This window comes from Motacilla alba, chromosome 14 (genome assembly GCF_015832195.1).
Source record: "Motacilla alba alba isolate MOTALB_02 chromosome 14, Motacilla_alba_V1.0_pri, whole genome shotgun sequence".
Classification (NCBI taxonomy): Eukaryota; Metazoa; Chordata; class Aves; order Passeriformes; family Motacillidae; genus Motacilla; species Motacilla alba.
Genome location: NC_052029.1, coordinates 13521186 through 13547711, shown reverse-complemented (window position 1 = coordinate 13547711; position 26526 = coordinate 13521186). Strand labels below are relative to the sequence as shown.

General features: G+C 47.8%; 3 protein-coding genes across 3 annotated transcripts; 2 read left to right on the top strand and 1 right to left on the bottom strand.

Moving 5' to 3' along the window:
• Positions 1-12393: 12393 nt before the first annotated feature.
• Positions 12394-14027, top strand: ATP5MF (ATP synthase membrane subunit f). Its single transcript, XM_038151237.1, has 4 exons — positions 12394-12441; positions 12535-12642; positions 13436-13552; positions 13871-14027. The coding sequence occupies exons 1-4, from the start codon at positions 12429-12431 to the stop codon at positions 13897-13899; spliced, it is 267 nt and encodes an 88-aa protein (XP_038007165.1). The 5' UTR covers positions 12394-12428; the 3' UTR covers positions 13900-14027.
• Positions 14028-14925: 898 nt separating this feature from the next.
• CPSF4 (cleavage and polyadenylation specific factor 4) lies at positions 14926-21714 on the bottom strand. Its single transcript, XM_038151233.1, has 8 exons — positions 21390-21714; positions 20415-20465; positions 19770-19922; positions 18941-19036; positions 18719-18812; positions 17945-18017; positions 17300-17392; positions 14926-16136 (listed from the first exon to the last, which is right to left on the bottom strand). Exons 1-8 carry the CDS (start codon positions 21490-21492, stop codon positions 16068-16070), a joined length of 732 nt encoding a protein of 243 aa, XP_038007161.1. The 5' UTR covers positions 21493-21714; the 3' UTR covers positions 14926-16067.
• A 102-nt stretch (positions 21715-21816) lies between these two features.
• On the top strand, positions 21817-26424 carry PTCD1 (pentatricopeptide repeat domain 1). The gene is made up of 8 exons (XM_038151230.1): positions 21817-22431; positions 22956-23096; positions 23292-23510; positions 23838-23939; positions 24250-25002; positions 25238-25354; positions 25654-25836; positions 26066-26424. Exons 1-8 carry the CDS (start codon positions 21973-21975, stop codon positions 26243-26245), a joined length of 2154 nt encoding a protein of 717 aa, XP_038007158.1. The 5' UTR covers positions 21817-21972; the 3' UTR covers positions 26246-26424.
• Positions 26425-26526: the final 102 nt, after the last annotated feature.

Genomic DNA, 26526 nt, shown 5'->3' with positions numbered 1-26526 from the left:
AAGCCACACAGTTAAATGTTGATTCATCCTCACCCCTTTCCTTCTCTTCTGTCTTTTCTCTCATGATGGGAACAGTGTCTCTAGAAAAACCTCATTGTTTATTTCAGTCATGATGAAAGAACCTTCCTGCTGCCCACCCCAAACCTATGTCTGAGTGCTGTAAGAGCAGTTTTGTCATAAGGGAAAGGATCAAATAGTTCCCCTCTCCCTCTCCCTTTACTCACGTACCCCATGGTAGGTAAATGTGGTGATTCCCAACCTCTAATGAGCACAAGGGCTTCTTTGGCTAATGAGGCTGTACCAAAGTAGCAGAAATGTTTTTTGAGGCCTCCCCTCTCTATGCTGCCAGGAGGGAGGGAACCACACTGACTGAGAAACTGTCTGGGACTTGGGCACTTCCCTTCCTTTTCCTTTCAGAAGTGTTTTGATTAAACTAGTAAAACCATTCATTCTCTCTATCACTCCTTAACTTTATTTTTGTTACTTCTAGACAGCTCGGAACAGCCTTTCCTAGGTAACGTTCACTAAATCTGTCTCGGAAGCCAAACCTGCTGCCTCCCTGCACCCGAGTGACAGAGACACTCCCCTGCAGTCGGGTCTGGCATCACCTGGGGAGCACCAAAGAACCCACCCACCTCCATTTCTCTGCCCCCTGGTTCTGGGAGGTGCCATCCTCCAGCTGGGAATAATCCCTGCCTCACTCCCCGTGGCTCTCGGTCAGGAAGTGCCATCCCTGAGCCCCTGAGCTGGGAACAGGGAATGCTGTGGGGACACCTCCGTGGCCTCCCCATAGCAGTGGTTTAAGGGTGCTGACTGAAAGCATCCGCTGTGGCTGGGCAGCCATCCAAGCACCTTGGATCCAAGCTCAGTTGCGCTTCCACAGGGATCACACTCCTGGATCGCCAACCCTTGATTGCAGCGGGCAAAATCCTAAAGCAGGGAAACTGCCCTTAAAGCTTGTTCCCTCTCTAGTTGTTCACAGCAGGGATAAGTAAGGCCTCATCTATAATCACCTAAAACCATCACATGATTCCTGCTCTGGCAGTACAACAGCTGAGCACGCTGCAGGATACACAGCAACACACATTGGTGATGCACCATTACACACTTCCCCAGTGCAAGCCCTGTTGAAATGCTGCCATCAAATTATTTCAACTGATCAAATCAGGAAAAAAATAGAATATTAAAGCCCCAGATAACAAATTAATAAGAATAAAAGCATGTAGGTGAGAATTAAGAAGGCATTAACATTCTGATGGCATCTGCTGCCTAAATTAAACTACAGGGAAAAAAAAAAAGAGTTCAGCTGACGCTCAGGATCAGGACAAATAGTTCTCAAATGGAAATTACAGTTTTGAAAATTATGTACCAAAAACGGATCCAAATTAGGACATTTCTGATTTGTGAAGTTCTTTCTCCAGGTGGGGATCTCAGGCTTGACTGGAGGGCTGGCAACATGATTGGCAAGATGCTGGAATTGCTCAGTTCCTGCATCCCACAGCAGGACCAAACTGGCCCAGAGCCCAGCTGGGACAGTGTCTTGTCACTTCTCTGATCCCTCTGGGGCTCTGTCCCTTTTTGGACTTGGACCATATGGATATGGTGTGTAAAGTGTGTTTCATTCATGCAGACACCATCTTGGAAAAAGAGGAGGAATTAGGCCTGGATTTCCAAAGGAGCTCAGTGTTAAATTATGTGAATAGCTGCATCAGTAATTTACATGAGCAGTTACTGTGACAACTAATAGTGAACAACTTAAGTAGCCAGTTGAGCATGTAATGACCTGAGTTATATGCACCATCATGTCTCTTTGGCACACCAAATTAGGTGTGCATACACATTTTGCATGCCCTGAAGGACTTCTACCTCAGCAACAGCCTAATTTCACAGCTCAAGCCTGATCTCAGCAGCCTAGCACAGCACAGCCAGTTTATGCAACACAAAGAGCTGGCACAAACTCCACAGCCAGGTCAGAACGGATCTTCAGACAGCTAATTAATTTTTACTGCTCCTTTGTGAACTGTAAATTACCCTTCATTTCCTAGATTTCTGTCCCATTTTCTGCCTGCCTTTCTCTAGTGAAGCAGTAAAAAGGGAAAAGTGCCAGTAATGGGCTCTCGTTGTGATAAAAGCAGCCACGATTCACCCACACTTTGAACAGTGCTCTGCTTATGACCAGAATATAAAGGCAATTTGGTTTCAAGAAACTGTCCAGAGATAATGACTTTTCCTGTAGATGGGAGGATAGGAGGAATATTTTATAAAAAGAAGGGCGGGAGAAGTGTCTGGTTTTACAGGACAAACACAACTGAGCTCCTCTCCTGCAGAGGGTTAAAAACAAGATAAATAATCTTCGCTTAGAGACCAAGTTCATCAGTATTGCCTGCACAAAAGAGAAGCGAAACTGCTTACAAGGCTGAAATGCCAACAGCCTCCCCTTCTCATTCAGACAGGAAAGAAGAGCCTCTTCCCGAGAAAGAGTGACCTTCAGACCACACACACACCCCCCAGTGTCTTCCGAGAGCAGCCCCTGAGCAAACGGTGCTGGAGCAAGGACGGGCGCAGCTTTTCCAGTACTGCTGTGACCCTGTGCAAAGATTAAAGCTGCTGATTCTGCTGGATCCAGAAAGCAACACCCTGCCAAGAAAAGATCTACCAGTGTATACACTCCCGCAAGCCGTGGTTCCAGTCTGTGTTCTCTGCTGATGTCACTGTTCACAGAATTGTGGAATGGGTTGGGTTGGGTTGGACTGGGAGGGACCTTCAGCTCACCTTGTTCCAGCCCCTTCCATGGGCAAGGACACCTTCCACTATCCCAGGTTGCTCCAAGCCCCATCCAACCTGGTCTTGAACACTTCCAAGCAAGGGGCAGCCACAGCTTCTCTGGGCGACAAAATTAATCGAAATCTTTTACCTGCAGCCACACACTGATCGGAGGCCAAAGCAGCTGTGGGGAAGAGATCACAACACACCTGAGATGAACTTTGCCCAGGCACTGCTGAAATTCAGGACAGATTTAGCATTGTGAGACTCACTTCACCCTTGTGTCAGGACACCAGCATTTGCATTAAACCCGCAAATAACAAAAAGGTATTACTGGAATTTTCATGTGGTTGCATCTACCAAATGCCCCTTGAAAGGCCACGGCCGCAAGAACATACGGAAGATCTCCAGGTCCCAGCTGTTGGGATGCTGCAGGAATGAGAACACGGCACTGCTGGGGTGCATTTATGGGGCCTTCAGCACATGAGATACTTATATTGCAAAACACCACATTCCTCAGCTCTGACGGAGCCTCTTTTATCTCCGTGGCAGATTCCTGAGCTGCAGTCGCTGCCAGAGGAGGGTGCACTGTGAGTTACTGGCCACGGACCCTGAGCTCCTCGTGCCTCAAGTCATTTACACAGAGCACCAGTGACGTTATCGTGCTCAGCCCATATTTACTACAGCTACAAACTGATTCAGAGAAACCTGGAGTACAGGATTAATCATTACTCTTGGGATGTTGAAAATGGATACCAGAACGGACTTCCAAATTAGGTATCTAAAAGTCCTGCATCTCCCAGGAGAGCCCCATTACATCTCCCTACTCCTTCTAATGGAATCTATAGTATGTGAGCACAGCTTTGCCTCCCACAAGCCCTCTCTGAATAATTATCCCCGGCTCAGATTGCTGCTTTCTGTAATGGCTGGAGAACCACTTTCTTCAGGCTACTGAGATGTAAAGAGGAAATGTTTATTGCAAAATGCAAGTCAACCACAGCCAGTGGGTCTGGGCCATGGTGGAGGGATACAGAAATGGCTTCTTCTTCTTTTTTTGGCCTCAGAAATAGAACTCACTAAAAATAGCAGTTCCACAGGAACAAGACTGCCTGAAAATAGCTGTTTCTCAGGAGCAGGGCTGGCTGCTTCTGAAAGAAGTAGCTATTAATGTATAATTGTCCCTGAGGCTGGTTTCTGAGAAAATGCTGTACATACAGAGGGCTGTAAAGAGATATGTTCACAGCAGGGAGCACAGGCACCCCTCTCTTGTCAGAGGTCCAGTGAACTCCAGTAGCTCATATCAGTGTATTTGGTTCACTAATCATAGGCACAGTTAGATCCATCACAGCACCAGGAAGTATTTCCATCTGTTCTGGTTAAGGAAGCACTCTAGGATGCTTTTATTAGCTAGACCAGTAAATAAGAAAGCCTCCATCAGCTTTAACTGAATGTGCACTGGTTCCTCTCCCAGGACTGAGCAAGCCTTACAAGCTAGAGCCAGCTCTGAAATCCCAGCACTTTCTTTCCACAGAAGATCCAAGAACTTTGTTGAATTGCAGGTTGTGCAATCTACTTCCAATTTCCTGCTCTACTCAGCACTTAAGAGTTTTCTTGCGCAGATGCTACAGGGCAATAAATCTTCTGAAGAATGGCTCTACATTTCTCCCACTATGGTGTTGCCTTTTAATGAGGAAAGACAAATTGCTTGTGAGATTGGCTGATTGGTTGGTTATTCCCTAAAATGTCTCACTCATCCCTCTCATAACACCATGGGTTCAACAGCTCATTTCTTCTGTCTTCGTTTTCCTTCCCAGCGCAGCCAGACAATATCTATATCGAGGCCATTCTCCTCCTGTTCTTCTCCCCTTAAGGAAAAATCCATCTGGCCAAAAGCAGCAGAGATTATAAAAGGTCCTGAAAAGGCAAATTTTGGAAAGCAGCAGCTTTAACGAAACTGCAGTGGGGATGAAATACAGAGGGCCTGGCTGCTGCTATCACTTCAGTCCCGCAACACCAGTGCCAGAAGCCATAGTAACCTCTGCTGGGAGCAGCCCTGGATCCCAAAGGCTGTGGGACTGGGCTGGGTCATCACAGGAAATCTTAGATTGCTCCTTCCAGGCTCTGTTCTAAGTGCTGCTTCAAGTGATATCGCCTCTGTTCACTGGCGATCTGACACTTCAGCATTCCAGTAACAGGAGAAGGTGCTTTCCACAAGAAGCAAATGGCTGAAGTTCTACCCTCTGAGTGGCCCAAGGCTGCTCTGTTAGCTTGAGAAATTATTTATTTTCCTAATAGAATTCCAGAAAAAAACAATGGCATCCTGCTTGTCCTTACTCCAGGCTGCAGTTTCCAGCATGGAAACTAGCAGTTCCCTGTGAAGGTTTACATTGCATGTGCAATGAAGACCAACGTTCCCAGGCTTCATTTGATCCTCGTTTGCTTAGAAGAGGAAACCAGAGATGCTGCAGCCTGGATGATTTCATGTGACTACAACTGGAAAACATCTAAAACACAAAATATACAGTGCCAGAAGTGTGGTGCCTGATGTGGCCTGGTCATACTGGAGCAGGTACACACACCCTGTCACACAGCCATGACATCCAGCCACACCATTCTGATCCTTCCCTTCCCTGTTGCCAAGTGGTTCGTTATATAACTGCACACATAAAGGGAGAGATCTGTAAAATATAGAGACACAAATATGCTCCTTGCCTTTTTATTTTGCTAAAGTTTTGAAAAATGCCTTGGGATCCTCAAACCCAATAGCCCATGAAAGACAGAGTACTTGATTCCTGTTGGATAGCAGCAGGATGAGGACTATTTTTGTAGCTCAGATCAGTTTGATTAAACAAGCGTTTTGTTGCAGCCGTCATAGAGCGCTCATTAAAAAATACTCTACATTTGTGTAGCATTTATCATCCAAGAATCTCATCATGTTTTACAAAATGTAATTAATTAAACTTTACAACTCCCCCCGGAGAGGGATAAGGAAAATGGAGAGCTGCTTTAATCCATCACTGAACTGCAGCAGGTGCTGGGTAAGAGGAAAGCAGCTTTTCAACAGCGCACAGCAGCACTGGATCAAGAAGAGAACGACTCCAGGCAAAGTCTCCCAGGGAATATCTCATACACCTTGTGTTTGCCTGAACCGTGCACTTCCACAAAAGGTTAAATGCCAATTCTTGCAGAGAAGAGGGGGATTTTTCACCCCCACCCTGCTCCCCAGGTTTGTATCTGAGGCACCTGGCAGCACAATGCCTTCCACTGAATCCCAAGCAGTTCTAAAGCCCAGGGGCAGCCACGACCCTGCCTGGAACCAAGGAGGCAGAAGATATAAAGCCCCACAGCTAGAAATTGCATCTCACAGTCCTGGAATGTTGTGCAAGCTGGTGCTTAAAGTGGAGGGAGAGTAAAGTCCCTTTAATCCCTCGCTTACTTCCCTCTCCCCTCCCCATCTGTAAATCCACACCTGTTAAAGGTCACCCTGAAATGAAATACATTTAAATGCTTCCTGCTGCTGCTTGGCTCCCCTGTCCTGGTCCCCTGTGATCCCTCCCAGTCCACACTGTGGAGCAGAGGGAAGGGGGGTGCTCACGTGCCCTGCTTGAATGTCAGTGTCTCATGGCTGAAATCCCACCCCACTCTTAGCTGATCTTTGGAGAGGAATCTCCCTCTCACCCTGGCTTTAGGAGCATATAGGATACCGTGGCCATGGGGCAAGCCTGATCAGACAGATCTGTTATGCCACTTTCACTGCCTAGGAAAAAGGTAGAATTTGATCTGGTGCAGGTTGGGGAGGGAATGCAAAGGATCACTTTTGTGAGACAGTATGACAACAAAACCACAGAGATATGTGCCAGGAGAGAATGATGCAAACAAACACATGGAGGGAGGATGGATGGAGCAGCACCAGCTCATTCAGTGATCAACACAGCCATGAACCCAATGGCAGTTGCATGTATGGATTAGAGAATGAGCCTTTGCCTAACCCTGGGATACAAATCCTTCCAGTTGTCAATGAGAAGATGTGCTGGGTTGAGACTGGCTGTGGTCTGGGATCTGCAGGAAACAACATCAACAGGTGCCACAGGGCTTTGGAGGCAATAATGTCCCAAAGCCACCAGTGTCTTTGGTCTGAGTAAGGCTCAATGTCAGCAACTGAGCTTCTTCCAAGAAACAAGGTAGGAGAGAGAGAACAGCCATTGGCTGCTTCAGCTGGGAAGGGCAGAGAGACAAATTCCACATTTATTTTCATCAGACATAAATGTGGGAAGAGAGAAGTACAAGGATTGTGCTGGAGGAACTGACAATGGATTCAAAGATGGTAACAAGGTGATTTATTTTAAACCTCTGTCACATCATTTAATTAGTCTCCAAGTCCTCCCCTGATAATATGAAGCCCATTTGTACATCCCTCCTGCTGGCCCGCTCAGACTTAGCCAAACAGACACGTGGATAAGATGGAATTTGTCCACCAATCTTCCCCCACTAATGAAGGCAGATTGCCCTGCCCTTCTGGACTGATATCACCATGCCATTTCCAGGGGGTACATGTCTTTCCTCTTTTTAGCATGAAGAAATTGGGTTTTACTGGTCCCTAGTTCTATTTTCATGTTTGTCTCTGGGAAGCAGCCTCAGATACAGCTGTTGCTGCAGCAGATTTATCTCTGTGAAAATTCCTGCTTTGGTTTTGCAAGTGTTTTAATTAACGTACATTATTTTAGTACACTTTACTACTGATAGCATGTAATTACCTCCCCACAGGTATATATTTAGCTAACCACCAGGCTGATCAAAGACTTATAAAATAAGGTACTTTTGCAACTGACACCAGATACAAGCAAAGGCCAGCAAGACGGGACCAAAGGAGGAGGGAGGAATTCCCCCTCCCCACTCCTAAACCCAGGGCTCAAATTTCACCGCTTAAAAAGATAATCATAACATTAATGTACACATTTTATCACAGGAGCATGAAGATGCATCAACACTCAAGTGCTGTGAAGGAGAAAAGAACTATGTACATGCTAAACTATTAATCATTGGTAAGTGATCTCCTCTGCAAAGTGTTTTGAGGTTGATGAAGGAAAATGGCTCTGTAATAACACAGAGCAAGCAATCTGCTTGCAATCACAGGTTCATTCTCTCAACTGCTTTTGCCATGTCAATCCCTAGGTATTATTATCCCTGCAAGGCAATTCACCATTTTCCTGAGGAGGTCTGGCCATGGAAGAGATTTCAAACTCCACACCCTTTTCTTATCCTATTCAACGCTGGAGTCTGGTTTCTACTGCAAGCACAATTTTAGATGAATGATGCTGAAACCCCAGCAGCTGCTCTGCTCTCACCACACCAGACTGTTCATGCAATTAAAAAATAACTGACTGGATAAAGCAAACTGAGGCCATAACTTTTCTCCAAATTACTGGCTGATAGAAAGTGCATCTCTCTGTTGAGCTTCTGCAAGAGCTGGTAGCCCATGATTTCTCTTTCTCCTTGATGGCTGCAGCTCCTTAACCTGTGCTGGTGGGAATTCATCAGATTGAAATGAGTGCTTTGGAGCCAAGAGGCATCCTGTGCCAAACCACATGTTTCAGAACCATATCTGGTCCACAAACCACTGAAGGTTTGATCCTTTATTAAAAGCACTGGGTGCTTTGTCATCAGTTTCAGTGGGCACGGGATCATTTAGGTAAACCCTTGTTTCTTGACCTTCTTCAAGGCCACTCTGTGCTACCTCACACACCTGCAGACACTGTGTCTGTATATTCCTGCAGGACCACTGACCAACCAGGTGAGACCCTGAGTCTTAAAAGGGTGGCACACAGAACAGGAAATATGATTGCAACCTCTGAGGGAGGCTATTCTGCTTTTTACATCTCCTTTTCAGCAAGTCAGATGAAGTGGGACTTAACTTTTTGGGCCGCATCTGAATCTTTGGACTAAAAGCTGCAATATTATGTGTTACCCTTGTTAGTGGAGAAAGGAAATCTCTTTTGTATCCACTGACGTCTTTTGCAAAATGCTCTGTGTTTTCTGAATTTATTTCTATTTTTATTTCTACTTCTATTATTTCTATGCCATTATGTACCAACTTCACAGCATTTACTAGAGAGGTCTTCACTAAGATGAAAACCTCAGGGCAACACTCCATTAGGCTTTTATTTTTAGAGGTAGGGCTAAACCTTCTTGAAATTGGTAGGTTTAACTGCATTCCTTTATTTAAGGTAGCTGAAGGAGACATTAAGTCTATTGCCACCCACAATGCAAGATTGCTCAAGAACCTGAAGGCTCTGGGAGGACAGTTTGGAGTAGGATATTAAAAGCAAAGAAGGTTACGTGTGGATGCTACGATTCAGGTGGAGGAAGAGACAGAAAGAGAGAGTATGGAAACAAGCAGAGAACGGAAACTTCAAAGAGCCTGAACAATCATTGATATAAGACCTGGACTGAATACAAGGATTTGGGGTCACATTGCTGCCTGGAGCAGGTGTGGAGCTCTAAGCAAGGCAGCTGGTTCTCAGTGTGTGAATTCTTCTGTGGTCAGGAAAAAAGGGCTGCGAGAATTCTTGTAAGCAAACAGAAACACGTCAGAAACATCTTTCTTTGTCACAGATCCTCCCATCTGGATCCACCAACAAGGCCCTGAGTTTTGGCCAGCAGCACAGGTCAAAAGCAGGAAATGTGCAGCAAAACCTCCTGCACATCTGTACCATTCCACTCTTCCTGCTGGGTCAGGTTAAGGTGGCATAAAGAGAACAGCCCTGTTCCTCTCACCCTGCCAGCATGGGCAGCTCAGGCCAAGGCTTGAGTCACTGCTGCCTCTAATTGAATTGGACATGGATCCTCATTAAGAACGTCCATTCTTACCCCAACAATCCAAATTTCCCCAGATCTTGCTATAAGCAATTTGAGCAGCTTTATGTTCTCTTCTACTCTGCAGGGAACTCCTTAAAACGAGGCCCCCGCCACTGGCTTTCTTCCTGTAGGTGAATTAATCTGCCTTGCATGAGTAATCCTATTTAAAACAATAGGTTGCCTTGCAAGAAGGAGGGAGGCAAGTTTGGAGCACGATTTTCTGCAAGTACTGTAAAAAGGGCACACAGTAGTTCATCAGGGGACACTTCAGCCATAAAATGACTGTTACCGGTAAAGTCCAATAATAAAATAAAGGATAATTTAATGAGAGGATTTTAAACTCATTTAGCAGCGTCTAAATTTGGAACCCTTTCTTCAGGTGATCAGAGACACTATACATTCCTAATCTTACTTTCTGTTAATAAGAGAAAAAAATTAAAACTCAAGCAGCAAGCAATGTATTCCTTCTGACTTTTTTTTTTAATTATGTGATGTTATGCTATAGAAGTACTCAATGTAAATAAATTAATTTTAGTAAAATAGAAGGTGAAGCTAGACACAGATGCCAGCCTCTGATGTGTGGCACAGTTCCATGTATCTTCAGACAGCACAAGTTCCTCACCTCATTTAATACCAGGTAACACAACCCTGCAGACTGCAAGAATCCTGCAGAGGCAGGAGGGAGGAGTATGGAATAAGACTCTGCGAGCTAAGAGAAGTAAAAGCTGCAGAGATTAGTGTTTGTGTAGGAGCCCTGTGGGCTCCTTTCAGCGTCCTTAATTCAGTTTTCATCTCTGATCCGCTCTACCAGTCCTCTTTGGGATGGAGATTTCACATCCAGGAATCCCGGGGTGCTGTTTCACCTGTCAGGGGCAGCGGGGGAACGGCTGCTGCCTGTTTACCGCTGCGGTACTTTGCTTTTCAGCTCCAGCACAATAAACAACAACAAACCCTGACACTGCCATGAACCTGCACGAGAGGATTTGAAGCCTCTAGAGGTCACTACACGGGGACCGTCAGCCGCAGCCGCTGCCTGCGAGTGACACCTGCTGGAGTCACACCTGGTGCCACCACCCAGGGCTGCAGGTGTGCCCAGGGTGGGCTTGAACCCCCCAGCAAGGCTCTGGGGAAAAAACAAAATAAATCTGGGTGGCTCTTTCCCGTTTTACTCTGAGCAGGTGCAGTCTACCCTCAAGTTCTGCATGCAGTTTTGGGCAACACAATAGAAGGTAGAAAGCAATCAAAAGGAGGGCTACGGAGATGGGGAAAGGTCTCTAGGGGGGAAGCAAAACAAGGAGTGGTTGAGGTCACCTGGGTTGTTCTGCTGGAGGAGACTGAAGGGAGATTCATCAGGGCTGCAGCTCCTCCCAAGGGGCAGTGCAGGGCCAGCTCTGATCTCTGCTCTCTGGGAAAGGCTGGAATGTCAGGGGGAATATCAGTAAAATGTTCTTCTCCTAGAGGGGAGAGGGGCACTGACCAGGCTCCCCAAAAATGGCCGCAGCCACTCTCAAGGCTGCACAGGCAGTTCTGTGCAGGGCCAGCAGTTCGACTCTGATCCTTGTGGGTCCCTTCCAACTCAGGATATTCTGCAATTCCTGTTTCAGGAAAATAAAATTTATGTTTATCTGCACATTAACTGCTCCACCACTATGGTTATGTGGCTTTATTTACGCCATATACCCCAACCCAACCTCTCCTTTTGCTTTTGACACCCTTCCAGAGGAGCTGGAGCAGAACACAGCGTATTCCCACAGGGAAAAGTCTTCAGTGGGCACTGAAAAAGAACTTCTTACAGTACAATAAGTGACAAGTGACAATTTCAATGTATGCTGCAGTATATGCTGTCTGTGAGCACATATTTACTGTGTTAGAGCTGCAACTTAAGAACACACTGGAAAAGGTTCATTTGTGGGACATCGACAAGATTGCTGTTGGAGACGTGTGAAGATGCTGATGACAACTTGTGAATTTTTCTATATTTCCTCCCAATCTGAAGCACTGCAAGGAGGGCACCTGACACCCCATAACGTGGGACGGTGCGAGGCGCTGCCCTGGGGGATTGAAGGACATGATCAGGAGTTGTTTACCATCCCCTGAGGAAGAGCACAGCTGATGGAGGGACCTGCTGGTCTAGAAATGAAAGGAAAATCCCTCAGGTGCCCCAGCTCTCTGCTAGGCTGACAGTGCCTGTGGCACCTGGGGCAGAGTGTGCAGCCCCCACTGGGAATTGGCCCCTATAGAGGAGATCACAGAATCATGGAATGTTAAGGAATTGGGAGGACCTTAAAGATCATCCAGTTCCAGCCCTCTGCCATGGGCAGGGACACCTTCCACTGGATCACATTGCTCCAATCCCTGTCCAATCTGGCCTTGGACCCTTCCAGGGATGGGGCAGCCACAGCTTCTCTGAGCAACCTGTGGCAGAGCCTCACCACCCTCACAGGAAGGAATTTTTTCTGTATATCTAATAAATTTTCTCCCTATTTCCAATTAGTACCCATTACTCCTTGTCCCGTCCCTAGGACAGGCTGGACGGGCTCAAGGCGGCACCGGGACCGCCCTGGTCCCTCCTGAGGGGGCCGTGACACACCCAACATGGCGCCGCGACACACCCAACATGGCGGCGCCCCCGGGACCGCCCTGGTCCCTCCTGAGGGGGCCGTGACACACCCAACATGGCGCCGCGACACACCCAACATGGCGCCGTGACACACCCAACATGGCGGCGGCCCCGTCCCGCCCGCCGGCCGCGTTCCCGCCCTTCCCTCCTCCCATGAGCCCCCGCGCCCGTCCCTTCCGGGCACACCAAGATGGCGAAGCCGGGTGAGTGCGGGGGGATCAAGGTGACCGCGGTGTTCCCCTCCCTCCCTCCCTCAGCCCCGCGCTGACCGGGCTCTCTCCCTCTCCCTGCCGCAGTTCTCCTCAAGGACACGAAGCTGATGGACGTGAAGCTGGGCCAGCTGGGCAGCTGGCTGGCCATGAGGGACTTCACCCCCGGCGGCATCTTGGGGGCCATGCGAAGAGGTGAGGGGGCTGCGGGGCCCTGATTCCTTCTCCTGACGGAGCCAGGGACAATAGCACTCGAGAATCCCTGCCTGCCGGAGTGGATGTTGCTTGGGGGGAGAGTGGCAGCACAGGGGCTGCTCCATGGCGAGTTTTGCCTTCCCACAGCAGTTTCTCCTGTAACATCTCGTTTTTCCATCTGTAAATTTATTTTTCCTGTGGGCTGTATCCACTGGATGTTTGTCCTCAGTGTTCCTTCTTGTGTAAAGGGGAAACGGGGTGCCCTGAACCCGTTGGCTGGAAATCTTGGGGTTTCACAGCATCACAAGTAAACAAAAAAGGATTAAAATGCAGTTGATCTCTGCAGATGGTAAAAGAGGAGACAGAGCCCTTATGGATCATTTGGGACCAATGTCATTTGCTGTACATACAAATGTCATTCAGGTGGATTTAAACACAAAATGTCAAATGCAAGTGCCTGCCTTTGATAATACATGTGTGCATGTATATATTGTATGGAAGAGTTAGATAATTCCAAAGTAGGTTGAGCTCATGAAAGTCATAATAATATTTAGGGAAAAAATGGGGAAATGGGTTTTTCCCCTTTTTTTTTTTTTAAGGCTTAGGTCCATTAACTTGGGATCACCTTGCTCAACCAACACACAGGTTGCCTCGTCTCAGAGTTGCTTCTGAGACCTTGAGATGTTTCATTACAACCAATTTCCTGAAGTTTTGTGAATCCAGGCTGCTTCTTTCTCTCACAGGGTAACAAACAACTCATCTGGCTGCTCTGAAACATTTTCCTCCTCCACAGGTCACGAGAGATACTACAACAAATACATCAATGTGAGGAAGGGGGGCCTCGGGGGTCTCTCCATGGTGCTGGCTGGGTATGTTATCCTCAGCTACATGTGGAGCTACAGTCACATCAGTAAGTAAAAACCATGGCTGAGTGTGTGCAGGGCAGCTTGGAAGGTTGCCTGGGGAATAAAAACCATTACCTGCTGCTGCTTTTAGAAATAAAATAAAAGATTGTTGGCAAACTTCTTTTAGCTGTAGAAAACTTGAATGCTGAGAATTTTCTTGGCAATGAAGAAAACTTAGACCTTGGTACCTGTCTGACCTGACAGCACCTAGAAAATAAATGCTCAGGGGTTTTTTAGAATGCTTTCTTGCCTCTAATTTCAGGTGAGGTGGGTTTTTTTTCCTTGTGAGTTCAGCAGAATTAACTTGCTGTGCTTTGCTGCAGAGCACGACCGCAGGAGGAAATACCACTGAAACACCCTCAGAAGGTGAAGGTGCAGCTCCTGGCACAGCCACCCTGACAGAAGACATCAGAACCATGGATATTAAACCTGTACTCTTGTGACCAATAATAAAGTGCATACACTTTACATTTCCTGAGCTGACACTCTCCTAATTGAGTTGTTAATTGTACTGTGCAAATAAATTTGTCTTCTGAGAGTTTCACCCCTCAGGGTAAGTTCAGAGGGAAAGCAGCTGCTCCTTGGGCTGGGTTATGAACTGGGGGAACTGTTGGCAACTGATTCCTGTTTGATAAAATGATAGCATGGGACTGTTTCTTCCTGGCCATTCTGGACAGGCTGAGAGGATGTGTTTTGATTTGTAAGAATACCTGAGCTTTGTGTGCCCTGTGGGGTTTTCTGGTTCTCAGTCAGGCTGTCACCAGGGGCTGGAGGTGTTTTGGGCAATTTTCCATCATTGCAGAGCACTGTCTGACATGAGACAGGGCTGCAGCTCTCCTTCTGTCACTGCCTCAGGTAACCCAAAATTTCCATCAGAACTCCTTTCACTGCCAAAACTGGGAGGTCATTCTGAGTGGGAAGAAGCTTCTGACTTTTAATCCATCAAAATAAAGGAAAGGAAAACTCCTTCTTGACTTAAATACAGCTCAAAAGAGCATCTGTGGGTTTGGCCCCAGGCCTGAGCTTCCTCATGCCACACCAGCACCTGGAGCTGGGCACTGCTGCCCACCTGAACCATCCTTGTCTGGACAGCAGGGAGGGTGAAAACCACTTCTTGAGGGACATGAACAATCTCCCAAGAGCTTCAGTGGTTACAGGAAAGCTTTCAGGGCTGGAAAACTGAAGCCCAAAAGCTCCTCAATTCAATGGGGAAGGTGATGAGACACTGGAGTGTTTTAGCTCCCTTTCCACATGCCCAGTTACACACAGATCACAGCTCAGTCTGAGGGGGGCACAGAGTGTTATCAAAGTGTCTGATGGTCTGTGACTCCAGACTTGAAACTTGCACAGTGAAATAACTGCAGTCATTGACACCAACACAGGCTCTGGTCACGTCTCTTAATCCAGCCACATTTACCTTGTTCTTCCAGCAAAATAAATTCACAGCCAGCTTTTGCCATCAGTACATTTCAATAAAAACAAAGTATAAAGGCAGGCAGCAAATGAAGAGATGGGGTAGAATCAATAAGGCTCACATTGTGGGTATTTTTCTTCTTTTAATTCATATTTTGTCATTGGCCCTTTTGAAATAGTCATCTCAAAATAAATGGGGCTTGTGTTGAAAAAAAAAATGCTTTCAGAAGGAATCTCTACCAACACTTTAAAAGCAGTGTTCCATAAGAATATACAGCTCCACTTCCTGCTCTCTGGTGTGGGAATACCTGCTCAGTGTGAGCTGGATGATGGGGCTGAGACAAGGCTCTTCTATTCCTACTCCAAGCCGTGCTCTCGTCCCTCCTTTCTGCAAGTGGGAACTGAGCACAGATGCAGCTTTCCTATAATCCTTGTTCCTTATTGTCTGGCTAACCAGAGAGATACCAATTTATTCTCCCCCTGATCAGTTCTCTCCCAGAAGATTGATTTCTAACCTTCAGTACAGCAAGAAGCACAGAAACAAAGCGAGTGGACACAGGTTTTACTGCCTGATGTACGTGAGGGCTTTCGCCAGCCACCAGGACAAGCTCACCAGGCTGACCTGGAAACAGGACTTTGCTTTTGAAGAGCTACAGGACAGCAGAATCCCTGCTTCCTCACTGAGGAGAAGGCATTGCAAGTGTTAAGTTTTCCCAGTCAGTCTTCCTGCTTCCACAGGGAGGGCTGAAATGCTGCAGATTCTCCAAAGAGAAGTGGCAGAAGGAAAATACTTTAAAGAAACACTGGCCTAAGATGTGTTTATGTGGAGTGCTGCACCAGTAAGGGCTTGGTTTTTCTACTGGCTTTTAGATCTACCTTTCATAAGGGCTCAATGAACACAGGCGGAGGCCAAAATTGATTTTTAAAAAGGTTAAAACTTAAAAAAAGTTGGGAACAATTACAAAAATGTTGCTTAGCAGCCAGCCTCTGACCAGTTCTTTCAGTAATGGCATTAAAAAAACAACCTGATTAATAGCTCCAGACATTGTGCTAGGCAGAAACCTTTCCTCAGTGGTAACAGCTCCCTTGCACCTTCCTGCTGCTCCTTCACTGTCCACTGAGAAAGGCCAGGTGTCCTTTGGTGCATCTGTTGGCATAATGACCTTTTTCACCACACTGAAAGAAAAAGAGACAGGAATTATTGCAGAGATACAGCTCTTTCCTCATAGCTGCCTTTATTAAGGCATCCAGCAACTGCTCCCATCTGGAAGTTTTTCCACACGTGGAAGATGCAGCATTTAGCAGGAGAAGTGAAACAGGGTGTCAGGAGGGACAGGATTTATGGGCTGCTACCATGCCTTGGAGCAAAAACTGCTTCTATGCTGGGAGTAACCTGATGCCATGTTATTCTAAAGCATTTCCAAGGAGAGAACCCTCAGCACACAAGGAGGATTTCAACATTTGAGGCTTCTCAGAATACTCCACGTGATATGCACCATATCCATGGGGACTCTCCTGATCTTCATGAATAAACAGAGAAAAGCACCTCTGAACTTGAGAAAGTCACAGATTCGTGACTTTGCATCTTGAAGCTACTCAAACACAGAGAAATGCCAGTGTCTGCTGCAACAGCCTTCTCCAGGTCTGTAATTGACTTGCAGATAAAAGAGGCAGCTATTAAAGGTTTTCAGTGAAATGGATTCAGCTATTTAATATTCCTGTACAATCACAGTGACTTTCACCCAAACAAGCACCTAAGGCTCAGAGCTGACATGCAAAATGTTGTAACTGTCAGGGCTAAAGGGACAGGAAGATTCTTTGTCCTTTTCTAGTAGTGACTGTGACTTTTGTGGAAAAATAAGGAGATAGAAACTTGATTGTGTCCAAATTTTCCTGGTGCTCCTCAATGAACAACCAAGGTGAACAACTCATTGCTTGGTTTGACACCACAGGGTGCATTTACAGCTCAAACACTGAGCAGGCTTTGCAAACCAAATTTCTGTTCCTTTCAGTGACCTTCCAGGAGAAGAGAATCTACACCCACCAGTGTAAGCAAATCAGCTTATGAGAAAAAAAATGACTGTTAACTCTTATTTTGAAATGTGCAGCTTGGCAGTCTCCTCTCAGTCTTTGGGGCAGGGTTTTCCTGTTTATTAACAGAGTCCTACAGAATTTGTCATTGTCACAGCAAGGCAGCGACCTCGGAACTCAAGGCCAATTCCCACAGCTGTATCCAGGCACCACACAATGTCCACTGAGCAGAGCTCAGAATTGATGAGCCTTTCTACACTGTGAAAAAGCCTTTTGCTGTCCCTCCTGAGCCCTCCCCTCTGCATTACCTTGTAGCAGGTGACCTGCTCCAACGGCCGGGGTCCTCTGTTCCCACTGTTGTTATTTTGAGATTGCATGACTCCAATGACTTGGGGTGTCCTCTGTTGGGTAGGAGAAGAGTTCTGACTTGTTAAGTGCATCAAGGATAAAGATCTTTGTGGTTTTTGTTTTGTTAAGAAGGGAAAAGAGCACCCCATATGTCAAATGATCAATTTTCCTCCAAATCTGTGTGTGGGTGCTCTGCCAGCTGGAGCACCAGAAAGAAGAAATCAAGCACTGAGCCTTACAAAGCCCAGTGATCCTGTTTTTCTCTGGAAAGCAGATTTGGAGAGTAGGTTTAGGCTGCTAAAATATCATTGCCATCACGGAGGGATGTCACCCTGATTACAAAACCTGGCAGACTGCTGCACAACCACATATGATGTGCTCTGTGTAGCGTGGGAGTGTTCTGTGACATGATCTCCATGTGAAGTTAGAACAATTGTGGGGTTTCATCACTACAATGGCACTCAGGGTTGCTCACTGTTTAATTCTCCCTTCCAAACCCAAGAGCCTGGGTGCCCAATTTTGACCACTTGACAACCTATTCTATTTTAAAGCACTGTGGGAGAGGTTTGAGGGTGGCTGTGTGGGGAGGCAGGGAATCTGGGTACCTTTTGCTGTGTTTGTGTTGGCTGAGGCAGTGGTGGTTGCTCTGTGGTTCCCATTGGCAGTTCAAACCGAGGGCTGGTTTAGATGGAAACAAGAAAATTGATTCTCAATCATATGCCAACATTTTATCATCAGCTCAGTCAAGTTGCTCCAAACAACAAAACATTCAGCCAGTTAAATCTGGCTCACAGGAAACAGACCTCCCCCTCCCCACTTCTCTTTACATATGTGTTGCATATTCCTCTGCCTTCTGGAATATAAATCCATGTGATTCCACTGCACTGATGGCACCTAATCACCATGCCAGTCTTACTGGGAACTCCCTGGAGAGGCCCTGCCCCATATCACAGACTGGTTTGGGTTGGAAGGGATTCAAACCTCATACAGTTCCAACCCCCTTGCCATAGGCAGGAGCGCTTTGAACTATCCCAGGTTGCTCCAAGCTCCATCCAACCTGATCTTGACACTTCCAGGGATGGGGCAGCCACAGCTTCTCTGAGCAACCTGTGTCAGGGCCTCCCCACCCTCACAGGGAAGATTTTTTTGTCTAATTCCTAATCTAAACCTAATCACTTTCAGTTTGAAACCATTCCTCCTTGTCCTGTCACTACATGCTCTTGTAAATACTTTTTCAATCCTCAAATCAGTAACAATTTGGCCCCACTCAACACTGGAGAATCTCCAAACCATTGGGAAGCACGGGAGCACCCTCATTTGACATGTACCAGACCACAAAGGAAACACGAGGCTGCAGGGCAGGCCTGGAGCATACTCACTGCATGAATTTACAGGCAGGGCCCTCTGGACAGAATCCTACCAGGTAATTCACACAAATGACTCTCCGAGTGTGCCGATGTCTGCACAGGGGACCTGCAACAACACAAAGCTCAGCAGCTCACATTCCATACATCCATATCCCAGCAGATCTGGCAAAGATGGAACAGCAACACTCCCCCTGGATCTGCAGGCACAGAACAGAAACTGTGGGAGGCACATACCGTGTTTGCAGAAGCCTCTGTCATACCAGGGACAGTCTTTGATCTTCGACTCCGGGTCAATGTGCAAGAATGGACATTCCTTGTTACTGCATTCCCCTGTAGCAAAGGCAAACACACTTCTCAGTCAATTGTGCAGGTTTGAGATCAAAACGACTCTCAAAACATTACCTGGATCATGCAGCTCCCACAGAGCTGTTACCAGCATTTGTAAGTTCAGGCACAACAGTCTCACTGCCTGTCTTAACCTCCATGAAGAGCTCCAAGGACTCACCCCTGGTGAGCCAAGTTCTACCAGACTGGAGGATTTATGTTTTTAAAAACAATGGAGGAACTAAACTTGAAAAAGCAGTCATGGTAACAAAACCCAAACATTTAGTGCACCAGAAGTGTGGAGAAACTACAAATTACACACTAACTTCAATCCAAGGAAACCTACAATACTGTAAGTTTCTGGCACCAAGTTGCCTCATTATGTCCAGATCTCCAGAGCTCCAAAGCAAGTGCACACAAGTTTTGCACGCCCATGCCCTCTGCTGCTCATCAGCTCCCCAAAATCAGAGTCATGCAAAGACCAGCTGCTCAGCCTGCTCCTCTCATACCCCAAAAAAATGAACTTAAGGCAAAAAAAATCAGTAAAAACAGCAGTTTCCCCCCTCTTCCTGCAAGGGACAAGCAGTCAAGTGAAGACATCTACAATGCATCACAAATTTACGTGGATAATAAGGTGAAGCAGATCTGGAAAAATGTCAGTCTGACATCAGACACAGAAGAATGTAATGCTCTGAGGAGGGATCTTCTTCAGACTCCCACACCTGCAGGAGCTACTTACCAAATTTGGAGTAGAAGTAACACTCAGGCATCTTGGTCATGTCATACTCGTGCAGGAACTCGCACTGGTCTCCCTTTTTGCACAGTCCTCGTAGCCAGTGTTTACAAACAACTGTCTTTTCCCCACTGATGTGTCTGAATGGGCACATGCCTCCTGTGGAAGGGTGGGAGAAGTGAAAAAAGAACAATTAAAGTGTGCCACACAGGGCAAGGGCAACCCCTCTGCGTGAGGGGTTTCAGAAGACATCACCCATGATTTTAGCCTTAAGTGATAAGAGCAGAACAGGGAGTTCCAAAACAACCTTGTGGTACCCTCTAATGAGCTCCACAACAAAGTCTCCAGCTCTTAATCCTGGCAATTATGAACCACAGCAACTAAGAGGCAGAGCCACAGCAAAGTCAGCTTATGGTGAGTTCAAACCTTCCTTTAATAGTGGCTTTGCTTATTTACTTCCCAGCTCCCTTAAAAGACACCATTATTTTCCAATTGCTGCAGATATTCCAACACTCTTCAGTTTCCTCCTCTACCTGGGTTATCCCCTCAGCTTTACAAAACAAGAGCACTATAATCAGTGCTGGAAAATCTGTTTTCGCCCCCCCAGCCCTCTGAGAATAAGTGCCTTTTCCAACATTCCACACAACTTGCCTTTTCCACATGCTGCCTTTAAAAAAAACTCACAGACAGCTGCGCCCGATTCTGTGGAGAGAACAAGGAAACATTATTTATTTTATCAAAGCTTCATGGCAACCTTTAAAACATTTCCTGCCCTAGAAAGAAAACCTGATCTCCAAGAGAAAAGCAACATTTTGGTTTGGGGAAATTACTTTCCTGCGGGAGTTCCTTGTTAAGGGCTGGCACTCAAAAATATCTGTTTTCTTCTTGAGGGACAGCAAGGGGAGTTTGCAGAGATTTGGAGGTACTTGTTTTGCTTTTCACCTATTAAAGTTCTCAACTGGGTTTTCCTCTGCTAAGTCAGTCATATCACAGAATATCCTGAGTTGGATGGGACCCAGAGGGACCAGGGACCATCAAAGTCCAACTCCTGAGCCCTGTATTTGTAGTCATGGCATTAAAAGTTTTATATTTCTTTACCAGAACTGCCTGAAACAACCATCAGCATGTTATACCTTGCAGATCCTGACAAAGAGGAACATTCAAAATAGTCAAACACAAGTTTAGTAGCCCTGCCAGAAAAATTCAGCAAACTGTGAGTCTGCTGAGTCTGTGTCAGACTGAGGGAAAGAATTAGAGAGTCAGCCATGGATATACCTAAAGCTGATGACTCTTCCCATCGAAATACCTCATCTACCAAAAGGGAATGAAAAATGAAATATAAAGTATTGTGCAGGAGAGTGATGTTTATTCATGGCAACCTCTCAACTTTAATTTTCCAGCCTGGCCGGCAGTAATTACGAATTTCACTAAGTAGAAAAGAAAAACATCTGGGTTATAACAGAAACCTCACGGGGAAAGGGGAAATTGGGCGGATCTACGGGTAAGACCTGGGGAAGACGCTCAGATCGCTGCAAACCTCCCAGGCACCCCAGCCCTGCCCGGCCCACCCTCCTCGGCCCCATGGCCCCGGCCCGAGACCCCGCGGAGGAGAGAGCCCACACGCACTGTCCATGCCAGGGAAGGGGAGCGGCTGTGCCCCCAGCTGCTGCTCCACGGCCAGCTCCAGGTCGAACGTGATGTGGTCCACGCTGGCGATGAGCTCTTGCATGGTGGCAGCTGGGGGCCGCCGGCAACGGGAAGGTAGGGGCGGAATGGTGGCGGTGTTGGAGGCGGCGGGCGGGCGGGCCCGGGCGGGCCCGGCCCGGCCCGCTCCGCTCCGCGCCGGCAGCGCCTGCAGTGAGGGGAGGCGGCGGCGGCAGCCCCGTGGCCGCCCCGCGCCGCCCGCCCGCGGAATGACGGGACCCACGGCGGGCACGGCCGCCCGGCGGGCAGCGCGCGCGCTCCGGCCAATCAGCGCTCGGGGCGCTCCAGCCCGGCGGGCAGCGCGCGCGCTCCGGCCAATCAGAGACCGGCGGAGACACGCCCCTTCCATGAGCGCAGGCGCTGTGGGTCAGGGGCGCGTGAGGAGGGGCGGTGCGGGGGCAGGGCCGGGGCCGGGGTTTGGTTCCATCCCGGTCCCGTTCCCGGTCCCGTTCCTTTTCCCGTTCCCGCTCCGCACCCGCTCGCTTCCGGGGACAGCGGGCACATCATGGGCTCCCTGCGGCTCCTCGTCCCCCGCTGGTGCCGCTACGCCTCCCCCGCTGTGCTGCGGACGCGGTGCGCAGCCCCCGGGGTTGGAGCCGGGCAGGCGCCGCTTCTGTCCCGGCCCCCAGGCCAGGGCCCGCTGCCGGGCTGGAGAACGTGCAGCTCCTCCCAGGCCTCCTCCAAAGTGCCCGGCAGCGACCCGAGAGAGATCAGTGCTGGCAGCTTCGCTGGAGCCACCGAGGAGCAGAAGGATGACGATGATGATGATGAAGGTGTGGAGTTCGGGACGCTGTCTGATAAATTTTCCTCTAGGAAATATTACCACAAAACCACGGCGCGCTTTCGGGATTTAAAGCTTCAAGAAGAAGGAGAAGAAGAACCAGAAAGAAAACCTCGACGTGGCCCTAGGAACACTCCATACTGGTACTTCCTACGGTGCAAGGCCCTCATCAAAGAGGACAAGGTTTGAGCCCAGCCCTTCTCTAGTTTTTAATAGCACTGAGGAAAGATGCAGCTCTGACCAGCTCTCTATCACTTGGTATCTTTACAGAAAGGATTAAGATAAGAATTTCCTGTAGAATCATAATAAAACAGTTTGGGTTGGAAGGGACCTTAAAGATCATCACATTCCAGCCCATGGGCAAGGACACCTCCCACTGTCCCACATTGCTCCAAACCCTGTCCAACCTGGCCTTGGACACTTCCAGGGATCCAGAGGCAGTCACAGCTTCTCTGGGCAACCTGTGCTAATGCCTTGCTTCCCTCACAGTAAAGGATTTCTTCCCAATATCTAACCTCAGTCTCTCCTCTGTCAGCTTAAAACCATCCCCCCTGTCCTGTACCACATGCCCTGGTCCAAAGACCCTCTCCAGCCTTATTGTGAGGAACCCCACACTTGCACGACAGTCTGCCCACAGCTGCATATATTAATACCCGTGGTAGTTGATTCTCTTGCCGCCCCATGATGGATTTTTCTCATCCTTGTAGCTGGCAGAGGCTCTGGAGCTGTTTGAGGTGCAGATGCTGAAGGAGGAGCGTGTCCAGCCAGAAGAAGGCAATTACACTGTTCTCATTGGTGGCTGTGGCAGGGTTGGCTACGTGAAGAAGGCATTCAGGCTCTACAATGACGTAGGTTTAACTTCTCCCTCAAAGTATTTTCTAAGCCTAAAGCATTTCAAGCATTCAGTCATGTTACTTTGTCTCCAAAATGCCTCTGCGTTAGTGTTGGCACCTTCTTAGCCTGAAACTCTTAACAACAAGCTAAAAAATTCAAGCTGTCCTTTTGCAAAAAGGCCAGTTCAAATCCTTCTCCTCTTCCTCTAGATGAAAAAACGAGGGTTAATCCCCACAGAGGCCACTTACACAGCCCTGTTCAACGCCTGTGCTGAGTCTCCCTGGAAGGACTCGGGGCTGCAGAGCGCCCTGAAACTGCGGCAGCAGCTGCAGAGCAAAAACGAGGAGCTGAACCTCATCACCTACCACGCCCTGCTGAAGGTCTGTGCCCTCTGCTCGGACCTCAGGATGTGCTTGGATGTACTCAAGGTAAGTAGGTTGCTTTTCTCCTATTAAACCTATTCTGTGCTCTGGTTCAAGCTCCTGGAAGTTGACATGTTGCATCGGGTTTTAATTTCATTTCCAGCAGAGATAATTAGAGATCATGTGTTTGTGTTTAATTCGTCCTTATTGTCATAGAGTGAAATTGTATGTACCAAAGTCTGAGCTTAATTACCTAAAAGGAGGCAGCTTTGGCTTTAAAACTGGCTGGGCGTGTCCAAAACGTGTTGCATCTATCCCCAGAAGATGAAGGTGGTATTTGACTTCACCACACAGGGTAAGCAGGAAGTTTAATGCTCTCTCTGCTCTTTTCAGGAAATTGTGCAGAAGGGCCATGTCCTCACAGCTGAGACCTTCAGCTTCCTTCTCATGAGCTGCATAAAAGACAGAGAGAACGGCTTCCGATTTGCCTTGCAGGTTTGTCCTCATGTTCTGCGAGGGGGGAAAAGTGCTGCTGCATTGTAACTCATCACCTGAACACATGGAAATAACAGTGGGGTGGTGAAACGGGAGGAGTTCAGCTCCTCCTAGCACAAGTTCTGAAAACCAGACTTTGCTCAGGACATCTCGTACGCTGGTAAATAACCCTGGATCATCTCACAGGGCTCTCCAGCTCGAGGTCACTGTCCTTGTCATGCTGTAGATTCACTCCTTCTCACACAGATCCCATTACTTGCAGGCTGCTAGAGATGCTCCTGTTATTTAATATCCATCTTCCCCTCTTCAGGTTTGGCAGCAGATGAAGAAGCTGGGAATAAAGGCCGACAGCCACACCTACAACCTGATGCTGCGCGCGGCCAGAGACTGTGGGATTGGCAACCCCGCTGTGGCCTCTAAACTCCTGCTCAGTCCCCCTGAGAGCCCACCTCAGCTAAAGCTGCCGCCTGGCAGGCGGAAGGAAAAAGTGAAAAATCAGAGGAAGAAGGGATCAGAGAGTGCTGCTGTCCAGCTGGATGTGGAAGCTATGGAAAAGCAGTTATTTCAGGAGAGTTCGGTGCAGCCCGAGGAAGGGACCCAGCAACAAAATAAAGATGTGGCTTGGGCTGAAGCAAAATCAGCTGCTCCTGACAGCCCCAGTGCCACTCACAGCAGGGCTGGAGCCTTGATGAGGAGAGCCCAGAGTGAGATGGAACAGGAACAGCCACCCCCAAGCCAGAAGCTGCCTCTGTGCAACCTGCCCAACTTGTTGGATTCCAGGGTGGCTGACATAGCCGTGGTTTCCCTGGGGACAGTGGCCACACCATCCCATAGACTGGCTCTGATGGGGGATGTGGAGGGATTCTTGAACAAAATGAAAGAGGACAATGCAGAGCCCAACATTAAAACGTTCACATTACTGGCCGAGCTGGTGGAACCCCAAAGCCCCTCAGAATCCTCTCTGCTGGCTTTGCTGGATGATCATAAAGTAAAAGTAGATGTGACCTTCTTTAACACTTTAATGAGGAAGAGAAGTAAACTGGGAGACCTGGAGGGAGCAAAGGTGAGAGAAAAACCTCAGAACCAGCCTCATCACCACCTCCTTGTCTCAGACTTCTCTTGCTGAGACCCATTTCTCTGTCCACAATAGAAACTGGGATCTCACACCATTTCCCATTAGGTGCTGCTTGGGTTAATTTCTAAGTATTTATGGATTCTGTTCTAGCATGTCCAGCTCCCTGTCTGGAAAGTTACAGTAAGAATTTTTGGGAAGTGATGCCAACACTTGTATCTTGCAGAGCATGCTGCCAGCTCTGGTGAAGAGGGGACTGTCACCTAACCTCCAGACATTCTGTAACCTGGCAATTGCCTGCCACAACCAGCAGGACGGACTGCAGCTGCTGTCGGATTTGAAGGTAATCAGAGCAAAACGCTCTGCTGCTTGGGGTCTGAGCTGCAGGAAGAGGCAAAACAAAGTGTTAATGCTTTTAAAAGACCTGCTGAGGTTTTTGTGACGAGTGGTTTTGTTCTGTTCCCAAAAACATGCAGCTCCTGAGTGGCTGGAGCTCAGGTGGTCTGTCTTAGCTAGTGCTGGCACTGCACAAGCTGCTTCACAGGTCCTGTGATCAGAGCTGTGCTGCTCTGCCTTTCCTTCCGCAAGTCCTGCACTAGGCAGCAGATAAACTTGTTTAACCGTAGCATTTGTTCTTTCCAGAGGTCTGGAATAACTCCCAACAAGTACATCTACAGCAGCCTCATTGCTGCTGCCGTGAGGCAGCTGGATTACAGTTACCTCACGGAGATCCTGCGGGACATGAGGAACAAGCAGGTGCCTCCCAACGAGGTGATCATCCGGCAGCTGGAGTTCGCAGCGCGGTACCCTCCCAAGTTTGACAGGGTAAGGAGCCACGACTGGCAGGCTGTGCAGGCTTCACAAAGGACACCAGCAAGGCAGGGGAATCGTAAACAGGATGATTTAATGTCTGCCTGAGTGTCTTTTGGGTTGGTCTGGTCTGGCTGATGATTACTTGATCGCTGTTTCTTCGGTAGCATCTCGTAGCTCCTGCAGGCTGGTGCTGAGTGAGCTCTCATCTAACAGAAACTCCCTGGTGGATTTCTCTTTGCAGTATAAGTACAAAAACCCATACCTGGAGAAGATTGATGGTTTCCGTGGCTACTACTACCGGTGGTTAAAAGTTATGGCTGGAGAGGAGACCCCCCACCCCTGGGCCAAGTACAGGACAGCAAAGCCTGGGGGGCAGGACAGCAAGGCAGAGGCTGTGCAGGAAAAGGGAGCAGGATGCTGAAGTTTCAAGTTCTTCCAGCACAAGGAAGATGCGTGACTTGCTTCTTTAAACTGGCTTGTATTAAAGCTGCTTTGTGTATCCCCAAGCCCCAGTTCTTGCAATAGTTACATAATAAAATATTTCCTTTTGTTTTAAGGAGGAGCAAATACATTTTCAGTGAGTTTCCTTCTGCCGAGGATTAGCTAGGCTGTAGTTTAGCAAACCCTGTGCAAAACAAGGAAGAAGCTAAATCAGATTTAAGAGGGGTTTAGCTCAGTGCTGGTTTTGTCTGTGTCCTGTCA

Coding starts and splice junctions, on each gene's coding strand:
- ATP5MF (XM_038151237.1), top strand. Junction 12,643..13,435: donor CTTGGGGGCCATGCGAAGAG/GTGAGGGGGCTG, acceptor CCTCCTCCACAG/GTCACGAGAGATACTACAAC. Junction 13,553..13,870: donor GTGGAGCTACAGTCACATCA/GTAAGTAAAAAC, acceptor GCTTTGCTGCAG/AGCACGACCGCAGGAGGAAA.
- CPSF4 (XM_038151233.1), bottom strand. CDS start 21,492: ATGCAAGAGCTCATCGCCAGCGTGGACCACATCACGTTCGACCTGGAG. Junction 18,813..18,940: donor CAGAGGCTTCTGCAAACACG/GTATGTGCCTCC, acceptor GTGTTGTTGCAG/GTCCCCTGTGCAGACATCGG. Junction 17,393..17,944: donor CAACACAAACACAGCAAAAG/GTACCCAGATTC, acceptor CCTACCCAACAG/AGGACACCCCAAGTCATTGG.
- PTCD1 (XM_038151230.1), top strand. CDS start 21,973: ATGGGCTCCCTGCGGCTCCTCGTCCCCCGCTGGTGCCGCTACGCCTCC. Junction 25,003..25,237: donor GAGACCTGGAGGGAGCAAAG/GTGAGAGAAAAA, acceptor TGTATCTTGCAG/AGCATGCTGCCAGCTCTGGT. Junction 25,837..26,065: donor ACCCTCCCAAGTTTGACAGG/GTAAGGAGCCAC, acceptor TTCTCTTTGCAG/TATAAGTACAAAAACCCATA.